The 15,968-nt window shown below is 37.3% G+C and overlaps 1 protein-coding gene across 1 annotated transcript; it reads left to right on the top strand.

The window, feature by feature from the left end:
- The first annotated feature begins 104 nt into the window (after positions 1-104).
- Positions 105-15,638, top strand: arl5a (ADP-ribosylation factor-like 5A). The gene is made up of 6 exons (XM_079822199.1): positions 105-620; positions 8,759-8,819; positions 12,344-12,491; positions 12,578-12,661; positions 12,964-13,115; positions 15,106-15,638. The coding sequence occupies exons 1-6, from the start codon at positions 575-577 to the stop codon at positions 15,152-15,154; spliced, it is 540 nt and encodes a 179-aa protein (XP_079678325.1). The 5' UTR covers positions 105-574; the 3' UTR covers positions 15,155-15,638.
- The last annotated feature ends 330 nt before the right edge of the window (positions 15,639-15,968 follow it).

Raw genomic sequence — 15,968 nt, 5'->3', positions numbered from 1 at the left:
TTGCCTTTTTTGCCATCTGTTGTGTTTTATTTTTTTGGTTTTTTTACAAAGATCAACTGTCCAGTCACGTATTTATTATACATGCACGCAGTAATGTTATCTCTAGCACCAGTCCACTGTGCTGTCAGTGAGAGTGTGGCTGTAACTCAAAACTTAGTGAGCTGACAGCATTCCCTAACAAACGTGCCGAACATTCCCAAACGCTAGTGTGCTGTCCAGGTAGGCTCCGCACTAGCTTTTGAGACAGGTCGCGAAGACTTCCGGTGAGTGTTGCGTGGCTGTAAACGCCACGGCTTTGATTGAGTTCAGCGTTTAGACGCTCGTCTCACTGCCGCAGAGCCAAATGAACATTTAACGTTACGTCCAGACATGACAGCACTGAAATGATGCAGTATTTAGAAATCCCATCCTCACGAGACATGGATACCATCCACGGGAGAATATTAAAGGAGTGAATAACTGTTACCGTGAGCACTATTTTGTACTGAACCGGATTGTTAGCTTAGCTGGCTAGCAGATAGATTTTCAGTCTCTGCTGCTGCTGGGTGGTGTTGCCCGAGGCCGGACATCAGCGATGGGAATCATTTTTACAAAGTTATGGAGGCTTTTTAACCACCAAGGTACGTCAAGCAGTATATATTAAACATAATGCGATTATATTATATTGAAATATTGACTTGATGTGTTTTTCTATAGCTAGCAAGTGTTTGCTAAACTGCTACTGTACTTTCGCTTTAAAACAGCGACGCTGGTGCTGATATACGACTTAAATGATTATAAACATGTTGTATATACATTCTTCAGGGTGGAAATATTCTGTGAACGCCTGTCATTACATTAAAACAGTCTTCAAGGTTCAGCACTGGCTGTTGACAGATGCTCTGCTGTTCGGGTCAGCCTCTGTTTGTGGAGGATATCCTGATATCTTTATTTTTCACTAATAATCGATAATTGTTGTGTAACGTGTCAAGCACTGTGACACGCTTATGTAATTCTCATGTAAGATTAAATATGGTTGGAATTTTTTTAAATCATTTTACAGGGGGTAAAATATAGCTATGCGTTGACATGTTTGCTTGTATGTACTTCGTCTGGTATTGATAAAACATAACTCGTCGCCAGTCAATATAAAGTTAACGTGAAACCAAATATCAGCACTGAATATAGCTGCACCAGTAGTGTGAATTCAAAAGTGACACCCATTGCAGCACTCTTTGCTTTTTTTTTTTTTTAAGCCAGATCATTTGTGCCTCTTTCCTCTGTGATTGTGCATGCTGGACATTTTGCAACACTGGTCAGCCTGTGTGTCTCTGACAGTGAAGTTAATCCTCAAAGCGCTGGAGTTTGTGTCAGCATTACTTGTTACACACCGTTCTTGTGAAAGCCAGTGGTCTCTCATTTATTATAAATGGGGTGGAATATCCATAAAGCATAATCTTGTTTGAAAGAATTGTGCATCAGTGAATGAGGGACTGAGCATGTGCAAATTGCAACGTAACCCAGTGGAACATTTCTCTTCAGTTCTCACCTTACTCATTAGTCAAATAGATCATTGTGATATGGGTGAGCCGTGTAACATGAGAGTTAGAGATTGTTGCCGGCAGGTAGATGCACTACCATCAGTCTGTTTTAATTCTCTTTATTTAAAGGGCATGTTGCAGGTTAGAGACACCAGTGAGTCAATGTATAGAAAAATAATGTAGGAACTAGATTTTCTATAAAATATACTTATAAATACGCTATTAAGGCTTTTGGAGTCGTTTTTGTGAGAGAATTTTACTTCCGCATCTAAAAATGCCAAAACCGGAAGTGACATAACGAGAGGGAGTGCGGTGAATTTCAACGATAGGAAAACAATGGATCGCAATGACAGCTCGGACGCTGAGGACTTTATAAATGTTGTATTAATACTCATATGGCAGACCACAGCCATACAATTATGACACACAATTAGGGACAGACCAGGATTAGACAGAACAACAATTACAGGAGACATATTGAGTTGTTGTGTGAGGAGAAACAGTGGAGAACAGCGGCAGGTGTCTCGGAGAGAGACCAGTGTTAGCTAGATAAAGCTAGCTAACGATATGAACACTGTGCTCAGATTACAACACTGTACTGATTATTATCATGTCTCAGGCAATAGCAAAGCTGGTAACGTTATTGTCATCTAGTATTGATACAATAACTGAAACTTATAGGCTTTGACCATCAGGAAAAGTCACACTCGTTAATATCCGTACACACTAAACGTTGTGATATAACGTTAGCGGTTTCTCATCACGACTGATTTGGTAATTAGCTAATGTTTAATAAACAAGACTCGCGTCACGGTGCACAGTTCACGTTTTCTCCGAGCTGCCTCTCTGACGGATCCGGGACCGTCACATCTCCCGCCGGCAGCCGAACCACAGACACTATAGTGTTATTGTGTTTATCCTTTATTAATGAATTCTGTATTATGGGTTTATTTCTTGCCGATTCACCAATAGTGTGAGGATGTATATGACGTTATGAGTATGTATTTGAGTGAACTTGAATGTACATGGCATAAATAAAATATTTACATTACCAGCACATAATTCAGAACTTTTTTTCGAAAAACTGTGAGACTGTATTAATTTGTGTGTTAATGTACATACTTTGTATTCATCAATGTAAACACGACGGCAAAGAAGCATCGCGTGTGGATGTTTATTCATTTATTATAATAGGCAAGCTACACACTGCCTGCGTGACCCGCGCGGCTCGAGCTGCGCCGAAAGCGCATGCTAGAAATATAACCGACGCATATTTTTCAAGTGTGTTGGAAGCATTTCCAGGCAGAATAGAATAGGAAAAGCTGTTTGTCATTTTGAGATGAATACATATTAATAAATGACATTTTGATGTTTGAAAGCCTCTAGGTTTTGACATAAATGTTCTCGATTTTCAAATAACGCACCTGTCAATACAGAACAAAATATTCTGTAGCCTCTTTTGCCGTCAATACTGCCGACATCGGGTGCGTCTCAATGAGCTGCCTAGTTCAGTAGTCAGGGCACTGATCAGGGAGTCAGCCTATCAGTGCCCTGACTACTGAACTAGGGAGCTGATTGAGACACACCCGTGGTCTTTGCTGTATCAGTAGGATATATATTTATGTTTAACATGAAGTATAGCCCTCCCTGTACGTCACCTAGCAGCAGCAGCGCTGCGTCAGACACGCTTCTGGTGTGTAAAGACATAGAAAACGCCATGCTCACGCCACTCAGCCAGTGTGTAGACGGCTTTACATGAGTATAACAATGTTTGACTCCATCATATCGCCGGGATGATAATCCTTTGGTGTAAAGCACTATACACACCACCGCGTGTTTCGAAGCACATGCAGAAGTTAAGTCCCGTTTCTTCACCTGCACAAAACGCCACCATGCAGAATTCCTAACTTTTTTTTTTAGGAAACCTGTGGACTCGATGTCCTGACAGGCTGGACATAATAATTTACCATGACAATGATAAATTGGAATAGAAAAACTACAGAGAATACACAGACTCGTACTGAATACCGACCTGTTCTGCACTGAGCCAACGCAGAGCTCGGCAAGCAACCCCCTCTCGTGACGTAATATGACGCAATGTTGGGGAAAAAAAACGCTTTTTACAAGCGGCCAACGAAACGGCCACTAAATTAGTGCTCTTATGTCTTTTTAAAACATTTTAAATCCTGCATTACCTTTTCATATGGTATTTTCATACAAGGTTATAGATTAATCTCGAAAAAAATTTTACTTGCAATATGCCCTTTAAATGTAGTGTAGTAGTCATTTAAGGGAGATTACACACTTGTTAAAAGTTTGGGGTCTGTAAGATTTCTTTTGTTTTTGAAATGTGTCTCACAAACTGACCAAGGCTGCATTCTGTTTCTGCATTACATATTCTGCTAATGTAACCCTGCACTGTGATAAACCAGTTAGTTTTGTCTTTTTGTTTTAGTTGTCAACTTTGTACTGTGTTGCTATGCATTACATGTAGGGGTGTAACAGTACACGTATTCGCACTGAACCGTTTCGTTACAGGGCTTCTCGAATGGTATGAATGCAATCTTTAACAGTTGGCTTATTTTACACGAGGGACATACTTCAATCCGAGTTCCCACACGAACATTATTAAATATTCTGTCCATTTTATCATGAAATGTGAAGTGACAGATCAGTGTATAGGCGCGTCAGTTAAAGCGGCAGCGCGGTGCACGAGTGAACGTGATCATCACTTCCTAGTCAAAGAATAAACATGAATCGACATCTGAAGGTATGAGGATACATTACAGCTTACTGAAACGTATCATATGTGGTGTAATCGCTCAATCGGTGTTTCAACATCGGAAAGACGTAAATAAAAAAGCTTGTAAACAATGTCTTGTAGCATTTCATTTACACTCTAAAAAAAGGTTCTATATGGCACCAAAAATGGTTCTTGGCTCGTAATCATAGGGGAACCTTTTTAAGTGCTATATAGCACCAATTTTGGTGCTTCAGTGGTTCTTCAGCGGTTCTTCAGAGGTTCTTCAGCGGTTCTTCTGAGGTTCTTCACCGGTGCTTTGACTAAGGTGCTATATAGCACCGCTACCATATACAGAACATGTTAAGATATGGTGCTATATGATTACGACAAAGAACCTTTTTTGTTTTTTGAGTGTACCTCAGAAGTCATTCAGAGTCCACAGCTTCACTAGAGAAAGGAATGTTCACTAAATATATGCACTAAATTAGCCTATAGGCCTATATTCATTATATTATACTTTACCTCTATTAGTGATGTCTTGATTATTTAATGTATTTTTAAATAAATCTGTCATGAAAATGACATCCACTGTGTATGATTATATTTCAACAACGAATTGGAGTAAAAACTATTTTATAATTAGATTTAGAAGTTAATGCAAAAACTGCCTAATGTAGAGTTTACATGTTTGCATACAATGTTATTTGAGGGTTGATTATTATATCTAAAAATAAATAGCTACTTAATTTAAGGTAATTTGGGCTCTGTTGTCATGTGAAAGTAAGAGCCCTATATAGTTTACACTTTACAGCATTAGCAAATATTTTCTTTTATCTTTAGAAACTTCTAGTTATTGAATTCATTTAAGGACAGACACAATTTGTTCAGTAAACCACTGTTTAATAAAAAAAAAAAGCTTTCTCTCCCCTGCTGTACCGAACCGTCAGTTGTGTGTACCGTTACACCCCGAATTACATGCATTAATGTAAGACATAAACATGTATGTTTATGCCTTGCAAATAAATAAATAAAAATCGGGGAAGTATTGAAAATTGGGGCTGTGACTTCTACAAATAATCTGATGTCACATATTGAAGTTGCCTGGCCGGTTACATAGATTATGATTTGTTGAAATTGCTCAAATGACTTGTGATATTTGTTAGCATTGTAACCAACTAGAATAGTCTGAAAATTATATGTATCGTATGCCACTGTTTTTACAGTTTCCAAAAGCTTATTTTAAAGATGTATAAATTACAGAAATCATTGAAATTTAACAAAAGAGATTATTAAGATTATTTAATGTGGTGTGGTTGTGAACGTTAAAAGTACTGGGGGAAAACCCCCTTTATTGTTGAGAACTTCTAATGTATTTGAGTTCAGAGACAAAGAGAGATCTGGAACCGTGACTCTAGCCACCTTTTTAAATCTAAATGTCAACAAAACTGTACTTTTGAATGTGATACACCTCATGTTTGTCCTATTTAGCAATGACCTTTCTTTTTCTTTTCTTTTTTTACTACAAAGGCAAGGACTTGGTATTAAGCTATTCTGTATGTTCTTGTGAATACAAGGAATGAGACAAAACATTTCATTGAAGTGCTAAAGCACCTAGGTAACAAGCATTTTCTGAATAGCTTTTACTCTTATTTGTTAATTATTTTCAAATTAAATGGGCGAATCTGAGAAGAGCAAGACTAAGATCATGTCTATTGAATGATCTTTTAAAAGCTGTCTCTATCTCTGATTAATCATGTAGGGTCAGTGTCCTCAACAAAGACGATAGTCTATAGTGTGCATATTGCACTTGTGACTCATTTTGAGCACATCTGAATGGTTTTCTGAATGTCCTTGAAAACCTGATGCATTCAAGCTGTACGTCTATTCATGGCGTTAACTCAGATAAGAGGCAGTCTTTCCTATTTAGTTTCTTTTTCTTTATTCATTTTGTCCTTTAATCATCTTCAGGTTCAGGGCGTCTTGTCATTTATTAGCCTACCTGAAATGAGAAATTATGAATATTTCTGAAATGGTTCATTCAATTGTGAATTTCATACAGATCTATCTCAGTCCTTTCATTATTCAGGGATCACGTTTGACAATTTTGTCATCATCTGGTTGTATTTTTGTCACATGTTAGGGATGCAAAATTCCTGAAATTTTTAAAGTTGGAATATATGGGAATAAATGGGAATATATGGGTATTAATGGAAATAAACTGGAAATTTGCTAAATTGCAGGTTAGTCTATAACGGAACCTGAATTTAGCTGAAAAAAGCCCCATCTTAAAACAACCATATTTTATGGTGCTATTTTCAAAGACCATTATTTTGCGTATTTGGTGTAATGCCATGCTTTAATGTAAAAAAAAAAAAAAAAACATTATTTTTCACATAAATACATTATTGTAGCTCCTCTATGCCCCTTCTTTCTAAAACGCAGAGATTTCTACAAAGCCCCTTCTTCCAAAAAGCGTAGTGTGCTCGCTGTTGGAAAATGTTAGGGAATTATGTTTTTTTTCTACTCACAAATAAATGTCAAAAATTTCATTTTTTTTTATTTGTATTAGATTGTATGCATGGCTGCTTATGACCAAACAAAAAGTTTATATCTATGTTTGTATATGATTCGGTTTGCATAAATTACCCCAAATTTCCAATTATTTACCTTTAATTCCCGTAAATTCCCTTCAAGTTTCACAATTGGAATATTTCCGAAATTCCCCAGATTAACTTCCCATGGAACGTTTCCAGAAATGTTCTGTCCCTTTGCAACCATATGTCACATTCATCGAATATGAATCATAGCCAATCTTCAAATATTTCCTCACATCCTGTCTGTGGATGCTGATTTTAATTTCCCTTTTTTTTAATGTTTTTTATTAAAATTGTAAATGCATCAATTGTATGGAGTTTTTTTCTAGCCAAATAAGGTTTTTACGATCAATTTTACTAAATAGTAGCCTGACAAGCCAGACCCACATCAAGATGTTGGGTCTGGGAACTCACCATTGGCTTTGCCCCAATCCGAGGGACGGGATAAACGGTTGTCTTTCAAATTCCCTCTGCATACAATAGGATAGCGCTACAACCAACCTGAGCAACGCAGAAGGTGAAGCGGAGCTAGTTGATAGATTAAACTTTTGCCGTATCCGGTCGGCAAAACTCCTAACACATCTTCCTTTCTTAAGAATGACTTCAGTGCCGTTCTTTGTTCTTTTCTCAAAGAAAAGCTTAACTCCAAGTTTTCCAGAGTCGTGGCCAAAGCCGATTCGAAAGACCGCTGTTCGCCAGCTGCTTTGTTTACGAGTAACACGCGAAACCGCCGCAACTCTGCCGTCATTATGTTAACCCCGCCCACCGACTCTATACACGATGTGATTGGCCTGACCAGAGTTTGGTTTTTCCAGCTCGCAAGCCAACGGAGAGTTGCTAGACGCCCTGGCTGCAAATTAGATTTGCTGCCGCTAGGGTGCATCTAGATTTCTAGGCTAACTAAATAGAGAACCCCCCCCCAAAAAAAGGTTTCTGATATGTATTATATTTGACCTAAACCTCTGTTGGGCCTTTTTTGTGGACAGTGGGGCTGAAAAAAGTGTTGGCTCTTTTGCATGTGGCAGGCAGTTAAATTAGATTGAGATATTTGCATTAGCTATACATGTCCTTGTTGTCCATTGTCATGCGTGATAAACTGCAGTATGCAAAGTTCTGCTGCAGCTAAGCATTGTCTTCTCATGTGGAAACTATTCGGCCACCTTTACACACACTCATAAGTGTTACCACGTCACCTAGCCTCTAATGCCTTTGACGTGTCTGCAGGTGCAAACAGCCATCATCATAACAAAGTTCATTTTTAAAGTGCGTGGGGTTTTAAGAAGCAATAAATTCAGTTGGCTTAATATTTACAGATTATTCATCTGTATGTTTAAAGTGTACTATAGGTCTAAATTATAGGTCAAAATGAGTGTAATAATATCAGTATTCTATAAAACACTTTATTGGCAATAGAAACAAAAAAAATTGTCAGTAAATTGCTTCCTATTATTTGTTGTTGTTGTTGTTGTTATATAATACAATTATGTGTATATATATTATAAACAAAATAAGGATTTTTTTTGTCAAATTCACAATTGTTTAGCTCAGTTGAAATGAGGCTGCAAGTTTAATGTGTAAAGTGTACTGTATTATCTTGTACACCACTGTTTGTTAGAATGTAGGTAAAACATGCTTGTAAGGGCAGGAGCAGCACAGCCCAGCCTAAAACAAGTTTGAGACAAGCCTCATATTTTTTGTGTGGGATTGGCCATTATTCTTTTCTTTAGGCCTGCTCAGTTCCTTGATATTGTTTGTGTATAGGATGACACGTTTCTCAGTGAAGCATTCAAATCCCTGTCATGCACATGCACAAAATCAGAGGCGTATGTCTGCAATGCTGGGTATGATTTAAAGTGTTTACTAAAACATTTAGGCTAACTGTTTTTCTGTTGTTCCCCCAGAGCACAAAGTCATTATTGTTGGGTTGGACAATGCAGGAAAGACCACCATACTTTATCAGTTGTAAGTATTACACTTAGTTATAAATCAATCAAGCAGTTCATTCTTAATTGTATTAATATAATATAATATAATATTATGGCTGTAATTTGCATAATTTCCTCAGACCACGGCCAATATTTCACAATATTACCATTTTAACCGACTCCAAACTTATGCCTTTTTATTAATTTCTTATTTTAAAATAGTTTTTTGTATACTTGTATTGATATACTTTTTAATTAAATTCTTATTTATCTCTCTCTCTCTCTCTCTCTCTCTCTACTATATATATATATATATATATATATATATATATATATATATATATATATATATATATATATATATATATATATATATATATATATATATATATATATATATATAAAAAATATATATTAGTGTTGTCAAAAATATCAATATTTCGATATGTATCAACACCGATACCAGCTACGCATTCTCCCTCTCTCTTCTCTCCGACGGCGAATTTACAGTTGGCACAAGTCCACCTCCTGTCACTCACGGTCAGTGTTGGGCACGTTACTTTAAAAAAGTAATTAGTTATAGTTACTAGTTACTTCTTACAAATAGTAACTGAGTTACATCATTATAAAAGTAACTAATTACCAGGGAAAGTAATTACTGCGTTACTTTTTTTTTTCTCCAAATGTTCAAATATGTCAAATAACTTGGATGCCCCCAATATTAGATATGTTAAATGAATGAATTGGACACTAAATAGAATAAATTATTATTATAAAACATTGTACATTAATGTACACTATTGTAATGTTGCTGTGGGACAATGTAAGAGACACCTATCAAATTCAATGCATTATTGTAAATATTATCAGTAGGCCTACTATAGTGTAAATATTGTGTAAATATTATCAGTACTATACTTTCCTTTGGTAGTGGAGCTCACGTTATCACCTGGGTTTTTAGCCACTAATTTTGTGGCATATGATGATGTGAGGCGCTTCAGAATCACTTGCCACCGGCGTGGAGAGACTCTTTCTTCCTGGGCATAAGTTGCATGTTACATAAATATTCTTACCTTTCACCTCAACGAGGGAAAAGTAGCGCTTATACTTCCAGTTTGCGAAAGCTACCTTTGAAGTCGTTGGACCATCGCTGAATGTGCATATGCGTGTGCGTCATTAGTGTGTGTGTGTGTGTGTGAACCATAGACCGTGAAAAAAATAGGTGTGAACTCAACCTATCAACTTCAACCTTGTCTCCCACCCACCAATCATCATCAGTTATGTGCACCACCGCACCCACCCCCAACACGCATGGCTGGTGCGCGCGCACACACACACACACACACGTTGCAGGTCCGACTGACAGAGAGCCTGTTCGGATGAAAAGCGCTTCAGTGAGCTCAATTATAGTAACGCGACTAACGCCGCTTTTTTTCCCTCAGTAACGCTAACGGCGTTGCAACGGGAGAAACAGTAATTCGTTTGATTACTCGTTACTGAAAAAAATAATTCCGTTAGTAACGCCGTTTATCTGTAACGCCGTTATTCCCATCACTGCTCACGGTGCGTGACCACAGGCCCACAGCAGAGCAAGCGTTTTCAATTAATTCCCATGGAAGTTGAGCTTCACGCTCGCACTTTCAGTGTTAAAGGGGTCATGAATTGAGAAATTAACTTTCCCTTGAGCTTTTGATATACAAAAAAATGGTAATATAAGAATATTCTGTAAGTTTCAGAGCTGTCAAAGAAAAGCTTTTATTGACCCCAGGCCCAGCAAACGATCAATCTCAGAATATGCCACACCTTGACGTCATTGTGTGGTGAAACACCGCCTGATTCCACTGACATAGGCCTACATAGAGTTAAACCGGATCGAACTTCTAAGCAATAAACATACCGCAGAAGCTTCATTCGGATTCCAATATTATGAATGCATGGATGAACTTTATTTTTAATGAATATCCAGCTCACGTGGGATAGACAATGCGTGTTTGTTCCTTCATTTCACCATGGATTCGTTTGTAAACAAGAGACTGGATTTACAGACAGGATGAGATTACATGAATGAATGGTGCAACACACTTATGTGAGTAAAAAGTTTTTATATGTGATAGTATTGCATTGTTACAGATCGTTTGATTTCTATGTAAGTGTCTAACTGAACATACCTTAGCACCTTAGAACATACCTTGTCAAAGGCTAAAGAATCCTTTATTGGTGGTGTTGTTGGTTCATTGCGATTCGGAATTAGACTCGGGCATGTATGGGCTTTGTTCACTCTCTTGACTTGATGTTTGAAGGAAAAATCTTCCGCGAAGAAAAACAGTTCCAAAGTGTTTTAAGCCTTTATCTATTGCTTAAAACATTTTTGTAAAAAAAAATCCATATTTAAAACTTTATAAAGTAAAGTTCTGGCCGTGAAACCCTTGAAGTCTTCCTTTGTAACCCGTGGTGGTTAAGTGTTTTTCAGTCACAAGATGGCACCAGACAGTCAACGACAGTGTTAAGCATATAAGTAGTACCAGTCAAGATAACTCGTAGTACCCGAATGTGCGGTATGTTATTCACTTTGGCGGTTGTTATCTGGGAATAACATACCGCTGGAATGCGCGATTGACCAATCAGAATCAAGTATTCCACAGAGTGTAATAATAATAAAAATAACATTCCAATCAATCGCGGGTGGATGAGATGTTTGTTTGATAGGGTTAGGCAATTCATTCCGGTTGTCGTTTTCCCACACGCTTTCAAAACAATTCCCACATGTACTGACAGGGGAGCTGAAACAGGGGAGCTCATTAAATGTGCAAATCTTATCCAATCCTAGCCGTGGGGGTTTACTTCCAAGTCTTCAGTGGGGCACGCCCATAAAACCGTTCCAGGAGAGAGCCTCAAAACCAGGGTAGAAAATAGGCTATTACTTATTCATTATGATGTTTTTGAATGTAAAAACCATGCGAACGTCATAAGTTGACCTCAGACAACAGTATAATTTTTTTTTAAAAGCCAGTTCATGACGCCTTTAACTGAAAACTTTTGCTCTGTTCTGCGCCAGTGGACACGCCAATGGTCTCATTCGCTCTGATTGAATTGTGCTTGCATAGCGCATAATTTCTCATTCTTGCAGGTTTCGCGCTTTTTCAAGGTATTGTATCAAAGTTAGTGTGTATATATATAAAAATTGGTTAATTAACATGTTATTTTTCACCTAATTTAATTAATGTGTTAAATTGACAGCTGTTATATTTCACAATATTACAGTTACACTAGTAATAAAACATTTATTTCATAATGAGACCCCCCCCCTTTCTATAATAGATTCTATATTAGAATTGTGTGGATTTTTTAAAATTAAAGATCAAAATGATAAACAATGCATATTTATTTTCACAGCGACCTTTGCTCATATTTACCAAGGGTGCCAATATTAGTGGAGGGCACTGTACATGTGATGGCGTGATTACATTATGCAAATTACAGCCTGATTTTGTATTCGTATTTATGGTGTTGTCCTATTTGTTGTTAATTCCGTGCTCTTGTTGTTGTTGTTGTAATCTCCAGCTCTATGAATGAGGTGGTGCACACTTCACCCACCATAGGCAGCAATGTGGAAGAGATTGTGGTCAATAATACTCATTTCCTTATGTGGGACATTGGAGGACAGGAATCACTGCGCTCCTCTTGGAACACTTACTACACGAACACAGAGGTAGACGCACTGAGGCACCGTATATATTTTTAAAGTTATCTTGAATCGTAAAGGCAGTGTCCCATTAATGTGTTTCTCCTGTGTAGTTTGTGATTGTGGTCGTGGACAGCACAGACAGAGAGAGAATCTCAGTGACCAGAGAGGAGCTCTACAGGATGTTAGCCCATGAGGCGAGTATATGTATGTCAGTATGAGAACTGGTATTGCTTGAGTGTTCATACACACATATTTGATGCAAAGCCATGAGATTTAAAATGGTGATTATGAAATTTCAGTGGTATCAAAAGTTTTTGATATTATAACGTTATTTAAAGCAAAGGTAACTATCGTGATCTATATCATTATCATGAAATATAATTACTCATATCATGATATAACATTTTGGTCATATCGCCCACTCCTTGGTTGTACTGATACTGTCTGGTTTGCTCTTCTGTGTAATGACTTCTTGATTCCACTTCCTCTTTATTAGGATCTGAAAAAAGCTGGCTTGTTGATTTTCGCCAACAAGCAAGATGTGAAGGGTTGTATGACTGTTGCTGAGATTTCCCAGAGTCTTCAACTTACCTCCATCAAAGACCATCAGTGGCACATCCAGGCCTGTTGTGCCCTCACTGGAGAAGGGTAAGGCCACAAAAACCTACAGCAGAGTCACATGACAAACATGTACATACAAAGATCCAGTTCAATGTTATGTTTTCCATTAGTAGAGGAGATGTAATGAGTCACAGATTGTGTAAAAGTCTTTCTTCTAGTCATTTTGGCTGAATATAGAACTAGCAAAGATAGAAGTGATGAATCAGTATTAAGCGTCTAAAAGTTGCATAGACAGCAATTGCTGTCAGACAAATGCAGACATGTCCTTAAGGTTTCCAGTACATGCTTGTTTTTCATTTTAAGCAAGAATCTTTCATCTTTAGCTGCCTTTCCACTTCAACTGGAAATCATTAATTTGCTATGGAGAGTTGCACAGGGGCTGCGTGCGGTGCCGACCATCTGCAGATGCAAAATTTTCGGATCCGATTTAAGCTTTGGATATGTAAAAAAAAATGTTACTCGTTGCGACTACTCCATATTCGATATGTCGACCGGATGCAATGAATTCCAATCAAATCGGTGTGTGTGCAAAGTGAGAATTATTAATACTTTTTTGTTTAACTTTATCAGAAACACTTGATGCTTTTAAAAACTTTTAAAAAGGCATGGAGATTCAAAAAGACGTATGGTGCATGAAAGTAGCTTTTGAATGCCATCGACCCAAGTTTAAATCCGCCTTTTGCCAAACTCACTCTTCTCCCTTTTCCGCATTGCATATCAGATCGGAGAGGCTCTTAATTTCAATAAAAATGAAGAAAATATTTGAAAAGTGGAAATAAAGCACCTAACGTGTGTTTAATAATAAAGTATTTATTGGTTAGGGTTAGGGGTAGGTGTAGGGAGGGCATATTGTCCCAATAAGGCGTTCTCCATTTAATAATTTTAATAAATATAATAATTTACACACTGTTATTATTGCATCCTTTTTATGTACAAAAATACTGAGGTGCAAATAGTATCTGCCACTATTTATAAGTATAAATAGCATCTAGCTACTATTTGCTATTTTTAAATAATGTAAATGGAAGGTATCGCTATTTTCACTTAGTGTAAACAGCATCTATTATTAAGAAAATATGCTGAAATATATACTAATATATACAGCTGACAAAAAATATTCTATCTACTCGACTTTACTGCAAAAATATTGTTCTTTAAATTTAGCCAAGTGGTCACACCGTGACATATCAATCTTCTAGTGGTCACATGTCTACACGTGATGCAAATTCTCAGGTTAGAGTTCAGCAAATTTGAACTTTGGAACGCAGCGAATTTGAAACTTTATGCATGAGCCCAAATGTCATGTGCAGTGGAAAGGCGGCTTTTGGAGGCTTTAAATAATCAGCTGTGGAAGTCACATTTGCCATATAAATCATAATCAATGATTCACTTTTTGTCAATATTATGACATAAAAGGTCGATATTATGAGAAAAAAGTATCTGAAAATGTTAAAGTATATCATAATTATGACAAAAAGTTGAAAATTATTATGATAGTCAAACAGAAAAAAGTCATAAATATGAAACATTTTAATCATAAAAATATGACAAAGTGGATCATTTTGACTTAGTATGTCATAATGACTTTTATTTCGATTTACTAAAGCATGATTTTTTTCTTATGTGGCAGTAATATGCTTTCATAGACAACCCATGCTGGCCAATGCAGAATTTCACAAAATGTATCAGTAAAATAAATTCAAATTGTATTTTTCTTTAGCCCTATTTCGACTGCTTTGTGGATGCATACAGATTCCTGGATGCACAGAAAATAATATTTAAAGTGTGTTGATCCAAAAAGTCTGTAGATTTCATAATGGAATGTATGAGCGGCCATTAACGTTTACTGAAAAGACTAAAATGCATCTCATTTTATGGCCAAGGTCATTAGTTCAGAGGCCTTTCTCTGACTAATAGGCAGAAAGCACAAACGTCTTTCTTTGTCTACTTAAGAGAAAGAAAGAAAATAGGAGCTTTGTTAACTGCCAGAGAATGAATGTCTCTTTCCTGTCCGCAGGCTCTGCCAGGGTCTTGAATGGATGATGTCACGGCTGCGAGTAAGATGACCTCTGACCTCAGATAGCAGTGTGCTCTCTCTGTCTTTTCTGCCGGGCGTGGAGGCCGGTTGTCGCTCACTGTGAAGGTGACTCAGCGACGTCACCAGAACTTGTTTGATTAATTTATTACAGATTATTGAGAACTGTGAACAAACAATCTGTAACTAACTCACTAAAATAAGTCAGGACTTGTGAGACAGCATAAACCCAGTGTTTTTCTGCACGGATGGCCATTGAAAAAGTAATAGGATGGCCTAAGACTTGGACTAAGAGACTTGTCTCTAGCTGAGCGGATCCCTGCCTGGAGGCCTCGCTGCTTTACCCATCTACCTGACATGGTGTTGCCGAGTGTGTGCAGTCCAGTATTTTCATTAACCTTGTTCCTGCACCTGACTCTCTGTCTCCTCTGGGCTGAGGAGACACATTACCATGCAACGGGAGACTGCACTCATGTAAAATACAACTAAATAAAGTGTTTTTATCTGTCATGACAGATGTTTCACACTTTATTTCTCAACAGATTTTCTTCTTATGCCTCACCGATTGACCTTCAAGCACTGCCAAAATTGACAATGTTGAAGTATTTGGTTACGTTCCACAGCTCTTTTGCCACCTCTAGGGGGCATGGTTTGAAAGGACAGCGTCTCATTTTAAAAATGAATTCAGTTAGCTTACTTGTTTAACCTGGGAAAAACGCTGACATGTATATGGAGGATCTGGTTAGAACTTTGTGTACTAAAATGATAGTATTTTAATACATATCACAGACCTTACACATATAATATTATCACATAATTTGGACTTCAGATCAGCTTAATTTGTA

This window comes from Gobio gobio (assembly GCF_949357685.1).
Source record: "Gobio gobio genome assembly, chromosome: 7".
NCBI lineage: Eukaryota > Metazoa > Chordata > Actinopteri > Cypriniformes > Gobionidae > Gobio > Gobio gobio.
This window is presented reverse-complemented; position numbering and strand designations above follow the sequence as displayed.